Below are 17,529 nucleotides of genomic sequence, written 5' to 3' on the forward strand. Positions count from 1 at the left end.
ACTGAACTTGTGGAAAAAAATCTCTCAAGACCTCTAAGGAACCCGACTGTCATGTCAGGAGAGAACACCGTCTGCCCCTGGATTGATGGATGAAAGACAGAAATGGCCGCCAAATGCACCCTGATAGAGGAGTGAGCCAGGTTCTGGTTCCTCAAATGAAGCAGGTAGTCCAAGATCGACTGCACCTAAGAATGTGAAGGGGAGATGCCCCGTTTGGCCGCCCAGCAGGAGAAGCTCGTCCACCTTGCCAGGAAAGTCAGTCTAGTTAAGGGCTTTCTACTCTCGAGGAGTACCTTTTAGATCCCTTCTGAACAGGCCCATTACTCAGGGTTCAGCCACGCAACATCCACACCGTAAGGTAGAGGGACACAGGGTTGGGGTGCAAGAGTCTACCATGATCCTGTGACAGCAGGTCCAGTCAATTCAGCAGGGGCCACTGAGGGATCCTCGACAGGCTTGATAGTGTTCCGAACCCAGTGCTGGCAAGGACACACCGAGATGATCATGATAACCTGAGCCTTGTCTCTCTTGATTTTCTCTAGGACTTTGCTGCTGAGTGGAATCAGAGGGAACCACTGCTCTACAGTACACTAGAACATGATTAACAATGTGTGTATATATATTGTATAATAAATTACCATAGTTTAGTACTGCTAACTAAGCAGAAACTAATGTGATGCTAATAAGAGGAAACAAAGACTTGCCACTTCTGTAGAACCAGATTCAAATCCAGTTCAAAGTGAAAATTAAGTTAGTGGTCTCATCTTAGTACCTTAGCAGTAATTTAACCAAGTCACAAAACCACAAGTTTGGCATGGCTGGGTGTCTTGGCTTAGTCAAAGATCCAGAGGCATTGAAGATGAGGACTTTGGAAAGCAGATTGCACAGTACCTCCTTTGTCTGCCTGGTTCCAGCCACTACTATCACTCATTTTCACCATCACTAGATGCCCCCCAAAATGTAAAAGATATTTTTAAAAAGCCATGACATACCTGTATAAGAAAAGCATCTTCAGTAAATACTAGGCACTTTTTAGTGCATTGTATGTATTACTTATCTAGAAACGCTCAAACACATGCATTATATATCTAAGGGTATGTCTACACTACGGGATTATTCCGATTTTACATAAACCGGTTTTATAGAACAGATTGTAGAAAGTCGAGTGCATGCGGCCACACTAAGCACATTAATTCGGCGGTGTGCATCCATGGTCCGAGGCCAGCGTCCATTTCCGGAGCGTTGCACTGTGGGTAGCTATTCCGTAGCTATCCCATAGTTCCTGCAGTCTCCCTCGCCCCTTAGAATTCTGGGTTGAGAGCCGAGTGGCTGATGGGGCAAAAATCATTGTTGTGGGTGGTTCTGGGTAAATGTCGTCACTCATTCCTTCCTCCGGGAAAGCAACGGCAGACAATTATTTCGCACCCTTTTTCCCTGGATTGCCCTGGCAGACGCCATAGCATGGGAACCATGGAGCCCATTCAGCTTTTTTTCTTTTTTCTTTTTTTTTTTTTTTTTTACAGTCACCATGTGTACTGGATGCCGCGGACAGAGGCGATACTCCAGCGCTACACAGCAGCATTCATTTGCTTTTGCATGATAGAGACTGTTATCAGTCGTTCTGTACCATCTGCTGCCGGTGTAAATTGGCAATGAGATGACGGTTATCTGTCCTTCTGTACTGTCTGCTGCTATCATGGGTGCCCCTGGCTGAGATCGGCCAGGGGCGCAAAGGCAAAAATGGGAATGACTCCCCGAGTCAATCCCTCCTTTATGGTTTCTAAAAATAGAGTCAGCCCTGCCTAGAATATGGGGCAAGTGTACAAGAGAACCAGTGTATCAGAGAGCACAGCTGCTCCATGTCAGATCCCACAGAAATGATGAGCTACATGCCATTCATGGGGGGTGCCCCTGCAACAATCCCACCCGTTGCTTCCCTCTTCCCCCCAACCTTCTTGGGCTACCGTGGCAGTGTCTCCCCCATTTATATCATGAAGTTATAAAGAATGCAGGAATAAGAAACAATGACTTGTTAGTGAGATAAAATGAGGGGGAAGCAGCCTCCCGGTGCTCTGATAGTCCAGGCAGGACAGAATCTTTTCTTTACACAGGAAAGGGAGGGGGCTGATGGAGCTCAGCCCCCAGTTGCAATGATGAGGACGGTTACCAGCCGTTCTGTACCATCTACTGGGAATGACCGAGAATTATTCCTATTTTCACCCAGGTGCCCCTGGCCAGCCTCACCTGAAGCCAGCCAGGAGCACTCATGGGTTGATAATAAGGACGGTTACCAGTCCTACTGCACCGTTTGCCACCGGGAAGGGGAGAGGAGTGGATACTGCTCTTCACTGCTGCAGGATCGCGTCTACCAGCAGCATTCAGTAGACATAGGGTGACATTGAAAGAAGTCAAGAAACGATTTCTTTCCCTTTTCTTTCACGTGTGTGTGTGTGGGGGGGAGTAAATTGACGAGATATTCCCTGAACCACGCCGGACAATGTGTTTGAACCTACAGGCATTGGGAGCTCAGCCAAGAATTCAAATACTTTTCGGAGACTGCTGGGGACTGTGGGATAGCTGGAGTCCTCAGTACCCCCTCCCTCCCTCCAAGAGCATCCATTTGAGTCTCTGGCTTCCCGTTACGCTTGTCACGCGGCACTGTGTAGCCTGTAGATTTTTTTTTCAAATGCTTTGGCATTTCGTCTTCTGTAACAGAGCTCTGATAGAACAGATTTGTTTCCCCATACAGCGATCAGATCCAGTATCTCCCGTACGGTCCATGCTGGAGCTCTTTTTGGATTTGGGACTGCATTGCCACCCGTGCTGATCAGAGCTCCACGTTGGGCAAACAGGAAATGAAAATCAAAATTTTACGGGGCTTTTCCTGTTTACCTGGCCACTGCATCCGAGTTCAGATTGCTGTCCAGAGCGGTCACAATGGTGCACTGTGGGATACTGCCCGGAGGCCAATACCGTCGATTTGCGGCCACACTAACCCTAATCCGATATGGTAACACTGATTTTAGTGCTACTCCTCTCGTCGGGGAGAAGTACAGAAATCGGTTTAAAGAGCCCTTTATATCGATATAAAGGGCCTCGTAGTGTGGACGGGCACAGCGTTAAATCGGTTTAACGCTGCTAAAATCGGTTTAAATGCGTATTGTAGACCAAGCCAGAGTAACCAGATCATTGGGCAAGGACAACTACATGACTTGGGATGCTCAGAGGAAAATGGCACCAAAACCTAAATGCCGCCAGCATCAAGGAAGAGTTGGGGTTTTTGTTTTATAAAAGAGAGTTTCCATTTTCAGTGCTTTTAAAAACTCACAGCAGAATTTTCCTCTATACTTGGCTCAAATGGAATAAAAAAGAAACCTTTTAGAAAATCACTGATTTCTGAGTTGAACAAATTCAGCTAGACTAGCAGCTCTTTCAAAAACCTAAAATAGCAAACACAGCAACTGCATCTGAAACAGAAAGTCTGTTTTCAGGAAATTCTGCAGAGGCGGTCGATCTCTCTCTCTCTCTCTCTCTCTCTCTCCCTCCCTTCCTTCCTTCCTTCCAGAGTGATTAAGAAGATATTCTCTACTTTGAACAGAGTGGAAAATGTTTCCCCCTCCCATGTAAAAGAATCTAAGGGGAAACAAGCACGGTTAAAAGGTGCTGACAATCAAAACTGTGCTTGAAGAACAAAACAGAATCGTAAAGAGTACTGGCAAATTTCTGATACCTGCCTGAGGAGATGTGTAAGTCATCATTCTGAACTTTTCTACTTTGACCAAGATCTCGAGAATCGTGAGATCTAGATTGGTGTTCATGTGCCCCTCTTTCTGGGAACCAGGAAGCATTTGGAATAAAATACTTTCCCTCCATACTGTGTGGGAACTAGTTCCACAATTCCTTTGTGGAGAAGCAACAGAACCTCTTGCCTCAGGAGAAGCTTCTGAGTGTGAAAGTAGAATGAATTATATAGTAAGAATAGAAAGGATTAAAGAAATGTTGTCTGTACCTTTAAGCAAAGTTGTTGAAATGTTGCAACCAGGTGTCAGGAATACAGACATTAACATAGAACTATTGCACCGTTTAAGGGCAATTGGTGAAGCATTAGCCTTAGATCGATAACAGTTAGTAAGGAAATAGGATATGCATGCTGTGCCCCAGGTGAATTTTACTGTTTTGATTTCTTTGTCCCTTTGTCTAAATTCCCGCTCTTTTATCTGTATAAATAAGACTGTTTGGGCCTTGCATGGCCACTCACATATTCTGAATGTTATTGGCGGAGCGCTGCGCTAATAAACAGAGTGGTCTGACAAATTGTGAGTCCTGATTCTAACTTTGACATGAGATGGATCTCTGAAAAGGGACAGGACAGAAAATGAATTGAGTATTCCAATGTTAGAACCTCCACAACCCATCCATTGGAAGCAATCTGCTCTCATGAGGTGCAGAAATGGGAGAGATGACCTACAAAAGGTGGGAGAGGATGTGGGTAGGATGCTGCAGCATCAGATCAAGAATGTGGAAATGTTCATGACCCTTGACAAAGGTGTCAAAACGAACGCTTGGCTGATAAGAACAGTTAAGTTGTCTGGAACCTAGGTTTCTTTTCGAGGAGGGTCTGATGATCTGTTATAGGTAAAAACCAACAGACAAGGTCTCTGGGATGTCTGTGACCTACCGAATCTTTTCTTATTTGCCAACATAAAAATCCACAGGGGGCAGAGGCTCACCTTGAATTCTTGAGAGAACATAAGGACTGTCAGTTGTTCAGTGAGTCCACAGAAGTCCAAAGGGAAGATCTTCTACCGTGTTTTCAACTTCTCAGTTTCTGAGGATTACAACTATGAGGCTCGATGCATGACAGCTGCTGTGGAGATGAAGCGAGCTGCTGTATCAAATGTGTCAAGAGAGGCTAGCAAAGTTGTTTCTTATAAAGAACTGTCCTTCAATAACGATGGATTGAAAATGTTCCCTTTGTTCCTGTGGGAGATGTTCAATAAAATAATTAAATTTGCTACAGGAGACATGGCTGTATTTAGCAGGAATCCCCTGGTAGTTTTGGAATTTCAGAGTAGCAGAGGAGTAGCTCTTGCGACCAAAGACGTCCAAGCGCTTTTAGTCTTTGTTATGTGGGGCAGTTCTCAACAGATGTTGCCTGTTGCATTCATTCACCACATCTATAACCAAAGAAAGGGGGCGAGGTGACAACAAAAACTCTGAATGCTTAGCTAGAACACAGTATTTCTCATCTGCTCTCTTAGAGGATCAGAGGAGCAGCGGCCAAGGTTTGCTAAATTGTCTTCGAAACTCCAATACCACCTCATTTGTAGGCAAAGCCACTTATGTAGAATTTTGTGTATGAAGACTATCCAAAAGCCTTTGTTGGGTCTCCTGGATTTCTTCTAACGGTATTTGCAGAGTATCAGTCACTCTCTTCATCAAGTTCTGAAACTTTTAAATCATCTATAGTAGGTGGAGGAGAGGTAACAGCCTCATCTGGAGAGAATGAAGAAATATTAATCTGAGGGGTAACCTCCTCATCGGCTCTTTTTTCTTGTTCTTTCAGCAATTCTTCTCATGACTGGGACTGATGTGGGGGGGGGGGGGGAGAAAGGAGAGCGCTGTCTGTGGGATTCTGAGGGTTCAGTGCCTTGGAGAACTGCTGGCAGTAGGCTGCTCAAGGATCTCAATATGGACACTGGGGAGGACCAGAGATACCAAGAAAGATGAACAGTTTGAGACTGCCTGTGTTTTGAAGTGTTCCTCAAGAAGACAGATTCACGGGAATCAGACCTGGGTTGATAATCAAAGGAGGCTTGTATGGAAATTTGGGAGTCAGAAGAGCTGTCTTCTGTGTAGTCCAGAATAAGGGCAGACAATGGTGGAGTACTAGGAAGCGTCTGTCTGTCCACATGGGTAATAGAAAACCACGAGCAATTGTTATTGATAATAACTTGTATCAATCGTTGATTGAATGATAGATATCTATAACCAGTGGTTATTGATAATGTACTGGAGATAATTCTGGCTGTGATACTGGAAGTCTTGCTGAACTCAACAAGAGGGCACTCAGGTTCATCAGAGATGAATAAGCTTCTGGAGAATCAAAACTGCTTCTGTACTGAGTGAATCTGTGCAGAAACTAGACGAGCCTCGGATGTAGGAGGCTGTGGTGCAGAGTGCACTAATGTCAGCTGAACGACTGACCTGGGTACCGAAGCAGCAGTAGAGATCTGATACCAGTCAGCTATGTGTTCTTGTGGAACCCCAGGGAACAACATCCAGCCTGTCTGACTCATGAGAGGACATCCCCCTACCCGCCTCTGCTTGAACCAAAACCGATCAGAGAAAAGACTTGCAGAGAGCATTGAGCGGTGGTGGGAGACGCACCTAAACCCCTCCTGACAAGGGTGACAGAATTAAGGCAACTCCCCTAGCCTCATCTGCATAAAAGACAGGACAGGGAGGCATCTCCATTATCATACAGAATGGAGAACAGAGATTCCAAGGCAAGAACCACACTGAACTCTGGGACCAGAAAAGCAGGGAAGCAGTGCATCATGAGGAATCTCTGCTCCAGATGTTAATGAACCTACACCTGCACACACCCAGCTCAGCAGTTATCAGACCAACAATGAATTGGTCTGATAATGAATCTTTCATTGATATCCAAAATACTGAAGCAGCCTAATTGCATTGTGAGCTCCTTGGAAGAAACACCACGCTAGGAGTACTAGCCCCTATTGTCTAGCCTAAAGAAAATCCTTGAGTCAGTTTACCCATAAAAAAATCTAGTGTTCTCCCTTGAACCACTGTTTCCCTACAAAAAAAAACAAAACCTACCCACACTCCAGTAACTGTTCTGATGCATGGATCCAAACTCTGCATCAGTTCCACTGGGATTTCATCTTCTCCTGACTGATCATGCTGGGAGCTCTGCCTGTCTCCAGCACTCAGGACCCCGAGCTACCATCATCACTTGGGAACCCCAAACAATTCAAGCTTCAGAGAATGGGTGAGACGCCAGCTCTCTCTCTCTCTTTGTTTTCTTTTCTAACTCAGGTATAACTTTCTAACCCTTACTTGTTTTCTATATATCACTTTTGTAACCTTTAATGTAAATGTTACGTTGGTTTAGGCTTTCCTTGCGTAGTTATCACTATTATTCAATAAATATCTTTTATGATTAAGCTAGTTGCTTCCCTCTCTCTCTCTGAACTTTACTCTTTTGTGTTTGTAGCTTCCCCATTTACTCTGCAGGAACACTCCTCTTACCTCAGCTAAAGATCTCTGTGGCGCCCAAAAATACTGTGGGGTTTGCTCATCAAGTAGGTTACTACCAGTACAATTGTAACGTGAAAGTGGGGATAGAGATGTGCTGAACCTGTGACGTACGAGGGTGGCAGCCTGAAAGTGCTGTTCGACCCAGCCTGCTCAGGCTTACTCAATTCCGATGCGGTACCTGTGGCATATAAGGATGGCAGCTAGAAAGTGCTGCGTGACCCAGCCCCCTGAGACCAGGGACATCTAAGGGGTCAGTGTGAAAGTGCTTAGAGTGTGAGTGTGTCTGGTTCTGGAGGAAATCAGTCCTGGGGAACCTAGGTCTTGCAGGATAGCTCCATTGGGAGGGGACTTGCAGAAGGGAAAAGTGGACCTCCATATGAAAACACAAGTGACAAAAGCAGTACATTAATAGAATTACAGAACCATCCCCAAAAGAGTAACCGTAATAAATGAGCGTACCCCAAAGTAATGGGCAAATCTGGTAACAGGTCTCAGATATTACCATCTTTCTCAGCGCAGAATTTTTAGAGTCTCAGACACCTCAGTCATGCTTCAGTTATATCAAGGTATGTTTTGGTACCACGTGATGGGTACTGTGGGTTTTAGAGGTACTTGAGAATTTCAGAGTAGAGGGACTCCTGGTACTGAGACCACTTGGAACCTTCATTTGGAGGTTTTTGGTACAGCAGGTCTCTTAGGGCCAGGTTCTTTTTGAGGACATTTAGATAGCCTTTTGGCTGGAGACTTCACACTGTCAGCACTGCATCTCTCTCCCCCACAGGTCTGGAAGGTAATAAAGGTGCAGAGGTTGGTGGGGGACCGTGGTCACTTCAAAACTGCTGTTGGAGGGTCGGGGGGTAGAGGATTGCTATTATGATGTAGGATGGAGAGAGCATTCCATCATGAGGCGACAAAATTTCATCTCCCTGCCTTTCCTGAAACATCTCTTGAAACCTGAGCAAACCTTACACTTCGATTGCATTTGAGTACTCCCTAAATAGTGGATACAGTGCGAGAAGCCATCACTAACTGGGAAGGACTCCTGGCAAGTGAGGCAATGTTTGAATTCTTTAGGTATGCTCAAAGGAAAAGGAAAAGAAAGCTCCTTCAGAGAAGGTGGGTTCTCACCTGAAAGGAGTGTGGGGAAGGAGAAAAAGCCTAAGTTTATAGAAAAAAAACAATAAAACTAAAATATAAAACCCTAAACTAATATAGGTAAACTGCCTACCAAGAGCAAGTGAGGTAAATGGTTGCACAAGTGGGCACCACTAGATACTCCGCTTTACACCAAGGAAGTCGAGAAGAAATGGAGTGTGGTTTGTCTGCCATAGCCCTATACATCCTTGGTATGAGGCATGAGGATACCTAGGGTGCATACCTACAGCTAAAGAAAATCTCTGATTGAAGGTGCATGGGATGCATGCGCACCACAAGTGGAGCAGCCATAGTGACATTATTCAAAGAAGTGCACATAGGTGTGTTTATTATTTTGTGTTTCTTGTACTATTAAAAAAAAAGAGTAATGGCGCCTTAGAATCTTGTGCCATGTCTTTTGGCTTATACTATCAACATGGCCCTGAAGAAGAAAACAGTAAAAGTGCCCACATGGCTGGAATTCTGGGAGAGGACACGTTTAAGCTCCTGGGGAGCTTAAAAGGTCAGCACTGGTCCCCAGTGATTACACAGTTGAACTGCAGTGTCTCAGCTCTCAGAAGAGGGTGTTAGACAGAGGATTTACACCTTGAAAGCATGCTCAGAAATGCCAAGCTGGGGCAGTGCCTGGACTTAAGTTTAGATTCTGGAGGCTTAAAGCACCTGGGGCCTTAATGAGATGGATCTCATCAGCAGTCTGTTGAGTGTCCAAGAGTGGAAGCTCAACTAGATCGGTGACACTCCCTTCAGTATATTACTCCTATTGCTGATGTTAATCATGCTGGTTTTCCAAGTTCCAGTGGCATCTTATAACAGCATGGATTCAAATTCCCAGCTGCCAGTTAAACTGCTCCTGTACTTTGTATACATAACAAACATTGCTCAGCATCTCTCTTTGGTCTAATTAGAGAACTTAATATAAAAACAAATAATGGTATAAAGTGGTCCTCTACATGACTTTTAGTAAGAATTTAGAATTCCAGGGAGTTCCCATCAACAGAACAGAGGACTGCATCCCATTCTAAGAAATAAAGATGAAGAAATCACACTCTGTGTTGTGACAAAGGAAAATGTTTACTTACATCCAGATAACCCCTTACCTGTTGTTTGTTGCCTTTTCGAGTTAACATGACAAATGGCATTGTGTCTCCCGACTCTGATTCTCCTTCCCCACCGCCCAAGGGTGGACCCTTCTTTAGTTGACTCTTGAGATGCAGAGGAATAGCAACATCCAGCTGATGTACTTTAACAGATTCTCCACTCCGTTGCTAAAGAGAAAGGGGATGCAAAATGCTCTAGGCAATCAAATGCTGAAAATATGAAAGCTTTGTTGTTTTCACAATTCATTTTTCATAAAAAATGTCAATTACCTTCTAAAATAAGAGCTATACACGTGTACAGTCTCATCAAAATTTATTTTGTTTCCTTTCAAGTTCCTACATTTCTTACCCTCTTCTATTCATTACGAAGTATTGAGAACATTGCAGAATGCTATTTTAGAAAACGACAATGAGAAAATATACTCAATTTTAAAAGGGATTTGTGAATGAGCTTTAAAATTAAAGAAACAATTCAACTAAAATTGGATATAATATTAAGATCAGTAATTCTGGATTCAGATTTTTTGTAATATTCCATTTACTCTATTATTGATGCAGTGCTTGCAACAGAGTAGCAAATTATTCTCCAGATGTCATCTGTTTTGTTTTTATTTTAGCCATTGATATGCTATGTACATTCAAATAGTAGCAACATTTACAATGCTTAACATCCTATGTATGGACAATCACATGATGCATAAAGCCAAAAATGGCAGAGTGTCTGTGTCATAGGCTTCATCTTTATTGAGCAGTCAGTTGAAAGAATCAATTAGCATCTCCATATATTTATTGGGCAGAAGAAAACAATTTACAGCTGCTTTATTAAAAGCAATTCTCCTCCAGCCATACTACTTCCATTCCTTAATCACTGATACTTGAAACAGTACTTGAGCTCATTTTATAGAGTTTCTATACGATCACTAACTGCTCCTTCCACAGTGTCCTCGGAAACTTCCATCCTTCCACAGAAGTCACTAAGAAATTCAAGTGAGGCATTATTTTCTATTCTGTCCCCCTGGCCAGCCTCTGTTTTCTCAAAATGGCCACTGCCTTATCTGTAATTTTAAAAATGTTTGTATTGCATCCCTCTACTAACAGATTCAACATATTTAATTGATCAAACACATTAATTAGGTATGCCACATTAAACAGCCACTGCTGGACTGGAAACATTTTCTGCATAGTCACCTTCCAGAAATACAAATACCTCATTTCTGAGCTTTAAAAAATAACCAGCTCAAAACTTTTCCTCTTGATATGAATTTTACATAAGAAAGAAAAAGGATCTATTTGCACTTAGAACACATCTCCAGTCACAAGCCATATTGAAAGTATCTGGAATTGAGTGTTCTAACAATACACAATATAATTCAGCAGTTTTACAGCATTTGACAAGGTTGCATTAAGTTCAGGAAACATTTTTTGTATTGAGTCTACTTTATTAAAGCGGGTGAACAGATCTGACTCTTGTTAAAAGGCCACTTACGATGCCTGTTTTAGAAGATGCACCATCAGCAAAGAATTAATTATGTCTCACTGGATGTTACAAGAGTGACTCCCTAGCCGCATGTTTGAATTAGTCTGTATAATAATATACCTCCTCGAAATATCACTAGCATTCAAAGAAACAAGTAAAAACTATAACTTCCGCCACTCCAGCAACATCAGTAGGCTCATCAAAAAGACATGAGAATTTCTTTGTGTATCTTTTCAGTCAATTAGGATGGCACCATCCAAAGGCCAATTCATCTATGTGGTGTCTGGCAGTATTACTGGAAGAGCAGAAGCAATTTAATATTTCCTTTTTATCTAAACTTCACAATTAATAATCAGGATATTATCAAACAGCAGACCCAAGACTCAATCTTGGATTCTCTCTCCCTTCCAGAGCTGGCAGGATGAGTGTATCTCAAAAGCACACCTGCTCCATTTAGCATTCAGAGCTGCAGGACATTTGTAATGACAGGAGAGGGAGTAAAGATTAAGGGGGGAAAGAGAGGCTTTTGTGAAAGCACAGGATTGAGCCAAACCACCTCGGCATCCAAGACTGATTTTCATGACTGTTCTTCCCACCTCAAAAGGCCCCTAACCCAGGAAGGTGGGCAGAAAGCCTGGTATCTCAAAAAGGCCTCATAGCAGTTGTGCAGAATTAAGAACGCCTAGCACTGGAGGAAGGCAGCCAAAAAGAGTATGGAAAAAAACCCACATCCCATGGTGCAAGCAGCTCCACGTTAACCACTTATTTCAGAATCAACTATGCAGTAAAGGTGCTTATTTAATCCAAGACAATAACAAGGACTAATACCTGAAGATTCTCTAGCATCATTTTATCCAATGCCTGAATGAAGTCCTCATCCTCCACACAAGGAACATGTTTAAGTCCTCCTCCTTTAATCATTACTTCCTAGTACAGAAGACAAATATTCTGTTACATTAGTTTCAGCAATAGTCAATTTCAGGATGGATCTGAATTAAGAAAATTACTCTGCTTGTATCTCTGACAAAATTTGTCATGGGAGTAGTTTAAAAAAAATTGTTGAAGGAAAAAAAAAATGTTAAAATGGATTTGCCCAGTTTAGGAATTTTGGTGTTTACAGCTCTAATGTTTACTAATGTTGATCACTGTCTAAAACTGTGATGATTTGCAATACCTTGCAATACAGTCGGCACATTGATTTGTTTTTATTTTAGACATCATGCCTACAATATACACAAAATAATATTCTCTCCCCATCTGCAACTGCAACTGATTGATTTGGCTATATTTCTAAGATTGGGGAATGCTTGTTCAGAGGGGACTGCCCTTAAATATTTGTAAAGCACACACACAAAGCAGGTGCTACTATAAATAGTAATCATCATCCATTCATGGGACAGCTGATGTAAGGGCACACTGATGCAATGAGACCCTAGTTAGTTATCTACAGAGAGGGTTTGTGGTTGTTTGGCATATGGTTCTTGAGAACACATTTTAGTCTATGATAATTTTTATTCTTTTTAAGTGGAACAAAACTGTAGACCTAACAATATTAAACAAGACACTCAGTTCACAGGGGGGCCAATTGGTTCTGCCTCTGCACCACCATCCAGTGAGGCAGCAGAAGAATGTTTCAAGACCAACAACCTCAGCAGTCTCTCCTGAATCTCTTGCGCAACATCCTCCTTTCCATTCTCCAACAGCTGAATGACCTCCTTGGGTGCCCTCTCTGGGCTAAAGGCTCCATTTCATTAACCTCAGAACAGCTGAGTAATACTAAGCAAATGCCATCACCCAAGAGACAGTGGCATCAAAGGCTGTATATATAGGCCCTCATTCTCCATCACACCTATTTCCGCCCCTGGCAATGGTGCTGCTTGTTTCCATGATCCAAGTGACTCATTTGGTGGGTCTTTTTGATCTGAATGAAGGCAATCAGAATATAACACAGCAAACACCTCAATATGCTACTTTCTCAGATGTTACCACAGCACATCTGTGGTAACATTTGGGGTGATCATTCACTATCTTATCATTAGACCATACTCCCAGGCACCCAGATGGATGACTGGGTTTGATGTGGTTGCTTTTGATGGTGAGATAACAAAACACCTCCATCATTTCTTCACTGCTGCTTTTTGTTTGTCCTGCTTCCTTATTACAATTCTATGACTCAAATTAGAATCTACTTTACCACGTTAATTTGCTGGAAATATTCGTTACCTCAATAGCATGTCAAAACTCCCCCCTGCTCCTTTGTTTGTTTTTTTTTTTTTTTTTTTTTTTTTTAGCAGTCCACTCAGTGTTTTCACAATGGCTATGCAATCTCTTCCAATGTGAATGAACATTTTCATGACTACTTGTGACACTTTCACTTTCCTAAAAGAGTCTTGTAAGCAAAAGTGTTTGTACGAATGTCTGTGAAAATCAAACATTAAGGGGTTGAAAATGTCAAAGTGAACTCGGTTTTTGTTTGAAAGGACATTTGTGAATATTTTTTAGTGTATGTTCCCCTAATCTCTAATGAGCATTATCTGCTAAAAATATTCAGTCAAGAAAACTGAGCATGTAAAACCGGTCTCATTATTCAAAAGCAGTGGCACATACTGTGTTCTCTTCATCAGTTTCATTCTCCTTATTGGAGTCTGTGAGGTAATCAGTATTCTCTTCTTCTTCTTCCTCACCTTCCTCATCGTCGTTGTCTGAGCACTCCTGAAATAGTATTGTCATAAACAGATAGTAGGAGTTAATAGAACAGAAGTACTTTATATCTCTTTTGCCTGTAAAGGGTTAACAAAATCAGTGAGCCTGGCTGTCACCTGACCAGAGGACCAATCAGGGGACAGCATACTTTCAAATCTTGAGGGAGGGAATATTTTGTGTGCTGTTAGATTTCGGTTGCTGTTCACTCTGGGTTCTCAGAGGGACCGGACGTGCAACCAGGTGTCTCTCCAATTTCTCCGATACAGGATCTTATAAGATCAGAATAGTGAGTACTAGATAGATAAGGCGACCTAAGCTTACGTTTGTTTTCTTTATTTGCAAATGTGTATTTGGCTGGGAGGAGTTCAAATTTGTATTTTGCTGAAAGGATTTTAATTTGTACTTGTATACTTAGGCTAGGAGGGTATTCCCAGCGTCTATAGCTGAAAGACCCTGTAACATATTCCATCTTAAATTTACAAAGATAAAAAACAGTAAAAATTCTTTCTTTAATTAATTAAAAGCTTTTCTTGTTTAAGAACCTGATTGTTTTGTTTTTTTTTATTCTGGTGAGACCCCAGGGGACTGGGTCTGGATCCACCAGGGAATTGGTGGGGAGAAAGGAGGGAAGGGGGAGAGATAGGCTAATTTCTCTCTGTGTTAGGATTACTGTCTCTCTCAGGGAGAGTCTGGGAGGGGAGAGAGAAGGAGGGGGGGAAGGTGGATTTTCCTCTCTGTTTTAAGATTCAAGGAGTTTGAATCACAGTGATCTTCCAGGGTAACCCAGGGAGGGGAAGTCTGGGAGAGGCAACCGTGAGGGAAAGGGTTTACTTTCCTTGTGTTAAGATCCAGAGGGTCTGGGTCTTGGGGGTCCCCAGGCAAGGTTTTGGGGGGACCAGAGTGTACCGGTTTTGGGGGGACCAGAGTGTACCAGGCACTGGAATTCCTAGTTGGTGGCAGCGCTATAGGTTCTAAGCTGATAATTAAGCTTAGAGGAATTCATGCTGGTACCTCAACTTTTGGACGCTAAGGTTCAGAGTGGGGCTTATACCATGACAAGTATATTTAAAGTTCAAATTTTAATGACATGCTACATTTTAACATAATTTAATGAGAGAAACATTAAGTGCATTCACTGTTTACAGCCTTCCTTACTGCCATGAAATGCTGTATAACCGATTGATTGATCTTTGATCAGAACATGCAACGTAGTCCGCTTTCAATGATAATTCTATGCCATCTAGCAACATTTACTGATCAGTTTTTGAATACTCATCTTACTGTCACACTAACCCTTGATCTGCACAATGCACGGGTCCTCATCTCATTTCCAAAATTTGTTCTTTATTTAACAAGTTATATTTTCCCCACTGAAACTGATCTGAAACCAGACTAATTTTTTATCAAAGATTAAACTGACAAGCTGTTTTAAGCAGTGTTGTTAAAGCTGTGCTGGTCCCAGGATATTAGATAGACAAGGTGGGTGAGGTAATACCTTTTACTGGACCAAAAAGAGAGAGAAACTTGGTGAGAGAGACCAACTTTTGAGCTACAATAAGCCACAGAAGTTAGAATTTTCAAGATCACATATGTTAGCGTATTGCACACTAGCTTTTTTATTGGCTATATGAATTTGATTCAAAAGATTACTGAAGCAGTCTGAAGGAGTAATGAAGACTGATGTGATCCAAATGCTCCTTATTATCCATATTACACAGGAAAAATGAGGAACAGCACAAGTTGCCTCTTGTTTCCTTTAGTTTTGGTCCTTTATATGATAGTTAATGCATCTGCTCCAATAACTGGTATAGAAGATGGCACAAAAATAGCTTTACGTTTACAAATTAATAGCTATGCCGAAAGGTAGCACACACTGTTGGGCTGAGCACAGGGTTGTGGACTGAGCACAGTATTGAGTTCTAACCCTCTCTCTGCCACTATTTCTTTCGGCAAGTCTCTTGAATGCTTTTTATTCACTTCTCCACATATGTAAAATGGAGATATTATTGCCTACCTTCCCAGGGGTGTTGAGAGAGATTACTAAGGGCCAGGCATTAAGGGCCCTTTTTGCATAACCTGAGCAAATGGATTTTTGTACAGGGACTCTCCATAGCAGCTAGGAGGTAGAATCTTTCCCTCCATGAAGCACAAGCAGAACTGGTGACTCCACAGCACATAGTGTTTAGAGTCCCACCTAAACATTCTCTCTGCAATTAGAGCCCTGTGCACAGCACAGCCATGCTGCATTCACTGACTTTGAGGCTTTGTGCAGGCCCACCACAGGGTTTAGGCCTTTATGATTTGCAAAGTGCTAACTATTATTTCCTTCTATGTAAGGACAGTGCAAAATAAGGTAAATGAATGGGATCACCTCTTCCTCTGGCTCATTTACTTCACTTTCATTTCCAGACTGTTCTTCTGTCTCTGCTCCACCTTCCTCCTCCTCTTCCTCTTCTTCCAGATTCTCTCCTTCTGTCATAGAATCTTTTGAATCTTTGTCATTCACAAGGCCTGAGAAATGAAAAACAGGAAGGGATTAGGGATAGAATGTGTTAGACAGGAAGCAATGTTTTGCTGTGGCATCACATAAAAATACTGTACTGATGTATGGTAGTTTAAGAAACCCACTCCTAGAAAATGCTGACTAAAGTATTATGTAGTACTAGCGATTAAGTCTTGAATGATAAGTGTATTTATAATTGTATAAGGTATTTCTTACTGAGCAAAATCATAAGAGAAAATGGTTTCAAAACAACTCAAGAAAGGATTTTTACTGGGAACATTTAGGAATTTCCACAGAACACCAAGTGTTACATCTCAAAATATCTTTGACATTTCTTCAACTCCCCTGCACTACATTTTGAAGGCTACATTAAAATGACACAAACATCTTAGATGCTGTACGTAAAATGCCAGATGCTAGAAGTTATTGGATCTCTGCAGAGTGACTTTCAGTATTCTTGGAGATTTATCAAGAATTGTACAGGCTGTTTAAGAAACACTTCACAGCACGTAGTGAAAATTCCTACAACCTGTTAGGAACTCAATTCTCAGCTCATGGCATTACAGCAAACAAAAACACAGTAAAAATTTGTTGTTACTGTGATTTATTATAAAATGAAACTCTCACAGTACAGTTCATAATTCTGGAAAAAACATTTGCCTGTTTATAATCAAATTCCTGTAAAACTGAAACTGACTTGTGCTTCCCTACTAAGGCCCTGAGATCCTGCATTTGAGTATGTATGTGCAAATCCTGTACCCCTCGCAAAGCAATCACCTAATGTCCCTATCCCACTGTAGAGAGGGATCCTTCAAAGGGTCCTGGCTCATCTTACCATCTTCTCCATTGACAGCCTGATTGTCTCCACCCCTCTTAAGTCTACTTTGTCTTCTGGCTTTTGTTTTGTATTATTTTGATTAGACAACGAACTCACTAACGCTCTTATCCTTCAGCGTGGTCTGTTCTCTTAGCTATATTGTCTCCTTTAAATAATTACAAGTGTATTTTAATTTTGGTTTGGATAATTTTGGATTATCCCAGACCAGGGCTCGGCAACCTTTCAGAAGTGGTGTGCTGAGTCTTCATTTCTTCATTCTAATTTAAGGTTTCACATGCCAATAATAAATGTTAACTTTTTAGAAGGTCTCTTTCTATAAGTCTATAATATATAACTAATTACTGTTGTATGTAAAGTAAATAGGTTTTTAAAATGTTTAAGAAGTTTCATTTAAAACTAAATTAAAATGACTCTGGACTAGTGGCCAGGACCTGGGCAATGAGAGTGCCACAGAAAATCAGCTTGCGTGCTG

The 17,529-nt window shown here is 41.9% G+C and overlaps 1 protein-coding gene across 4 annotated transcripts in view; it reads right to left on the reverse strand.

Annotated features, from left to right (window-relative positions):
• The window catches only part of UPF2 (UPF2 regulator of nonsense mediated mRNA decay), a 147,213-nt gene that overhangs the window by 38,674 nt on the left and 91,010 nt on the right, over positions 1–17,529 (reverse strand). For all 4 annotated transcript variants that reach the window (XM_050936786.1, XM_050936788.1, XM_050936787.1 and 1 more), the window contains 4 exons: positions 16,088–16,227; positions 13,621–13,725; positions 11,842–11,940; positions 9,537–9,704 (listed from right to left, as the gene is read on the reverse strand). In XM_050936786.1, the coding sequence (XP_050792743.1) occupies positions 9,537–9,704; positions 11,842–11,940; positions 13,621–13,725; positions 16,088–16,227 (512 nt within the window). The remainder of the gene's footprint in view (positions 1–9,536; positions 9,705–11,841; positions 11,941–13,620; positions 13,726–16,087; positions 16,228–17,529) is intronic.

This window comes from Gopherus flavomarginatus, chromosome 1 (assembly GCF_025201925.1).
Source record: "Gopherus flavomarginatus isolate rGopFla2 chromosome 1, rGopFla2.mat.asm, whole genome shotgun sequence".
Classification (NCBI taxonomy): domain Eukaryota; kingdom Metazoa; phylum Chordata; order Testudines; family Testudinidae; genus Gopherus; species Gopherus flavomarginatus.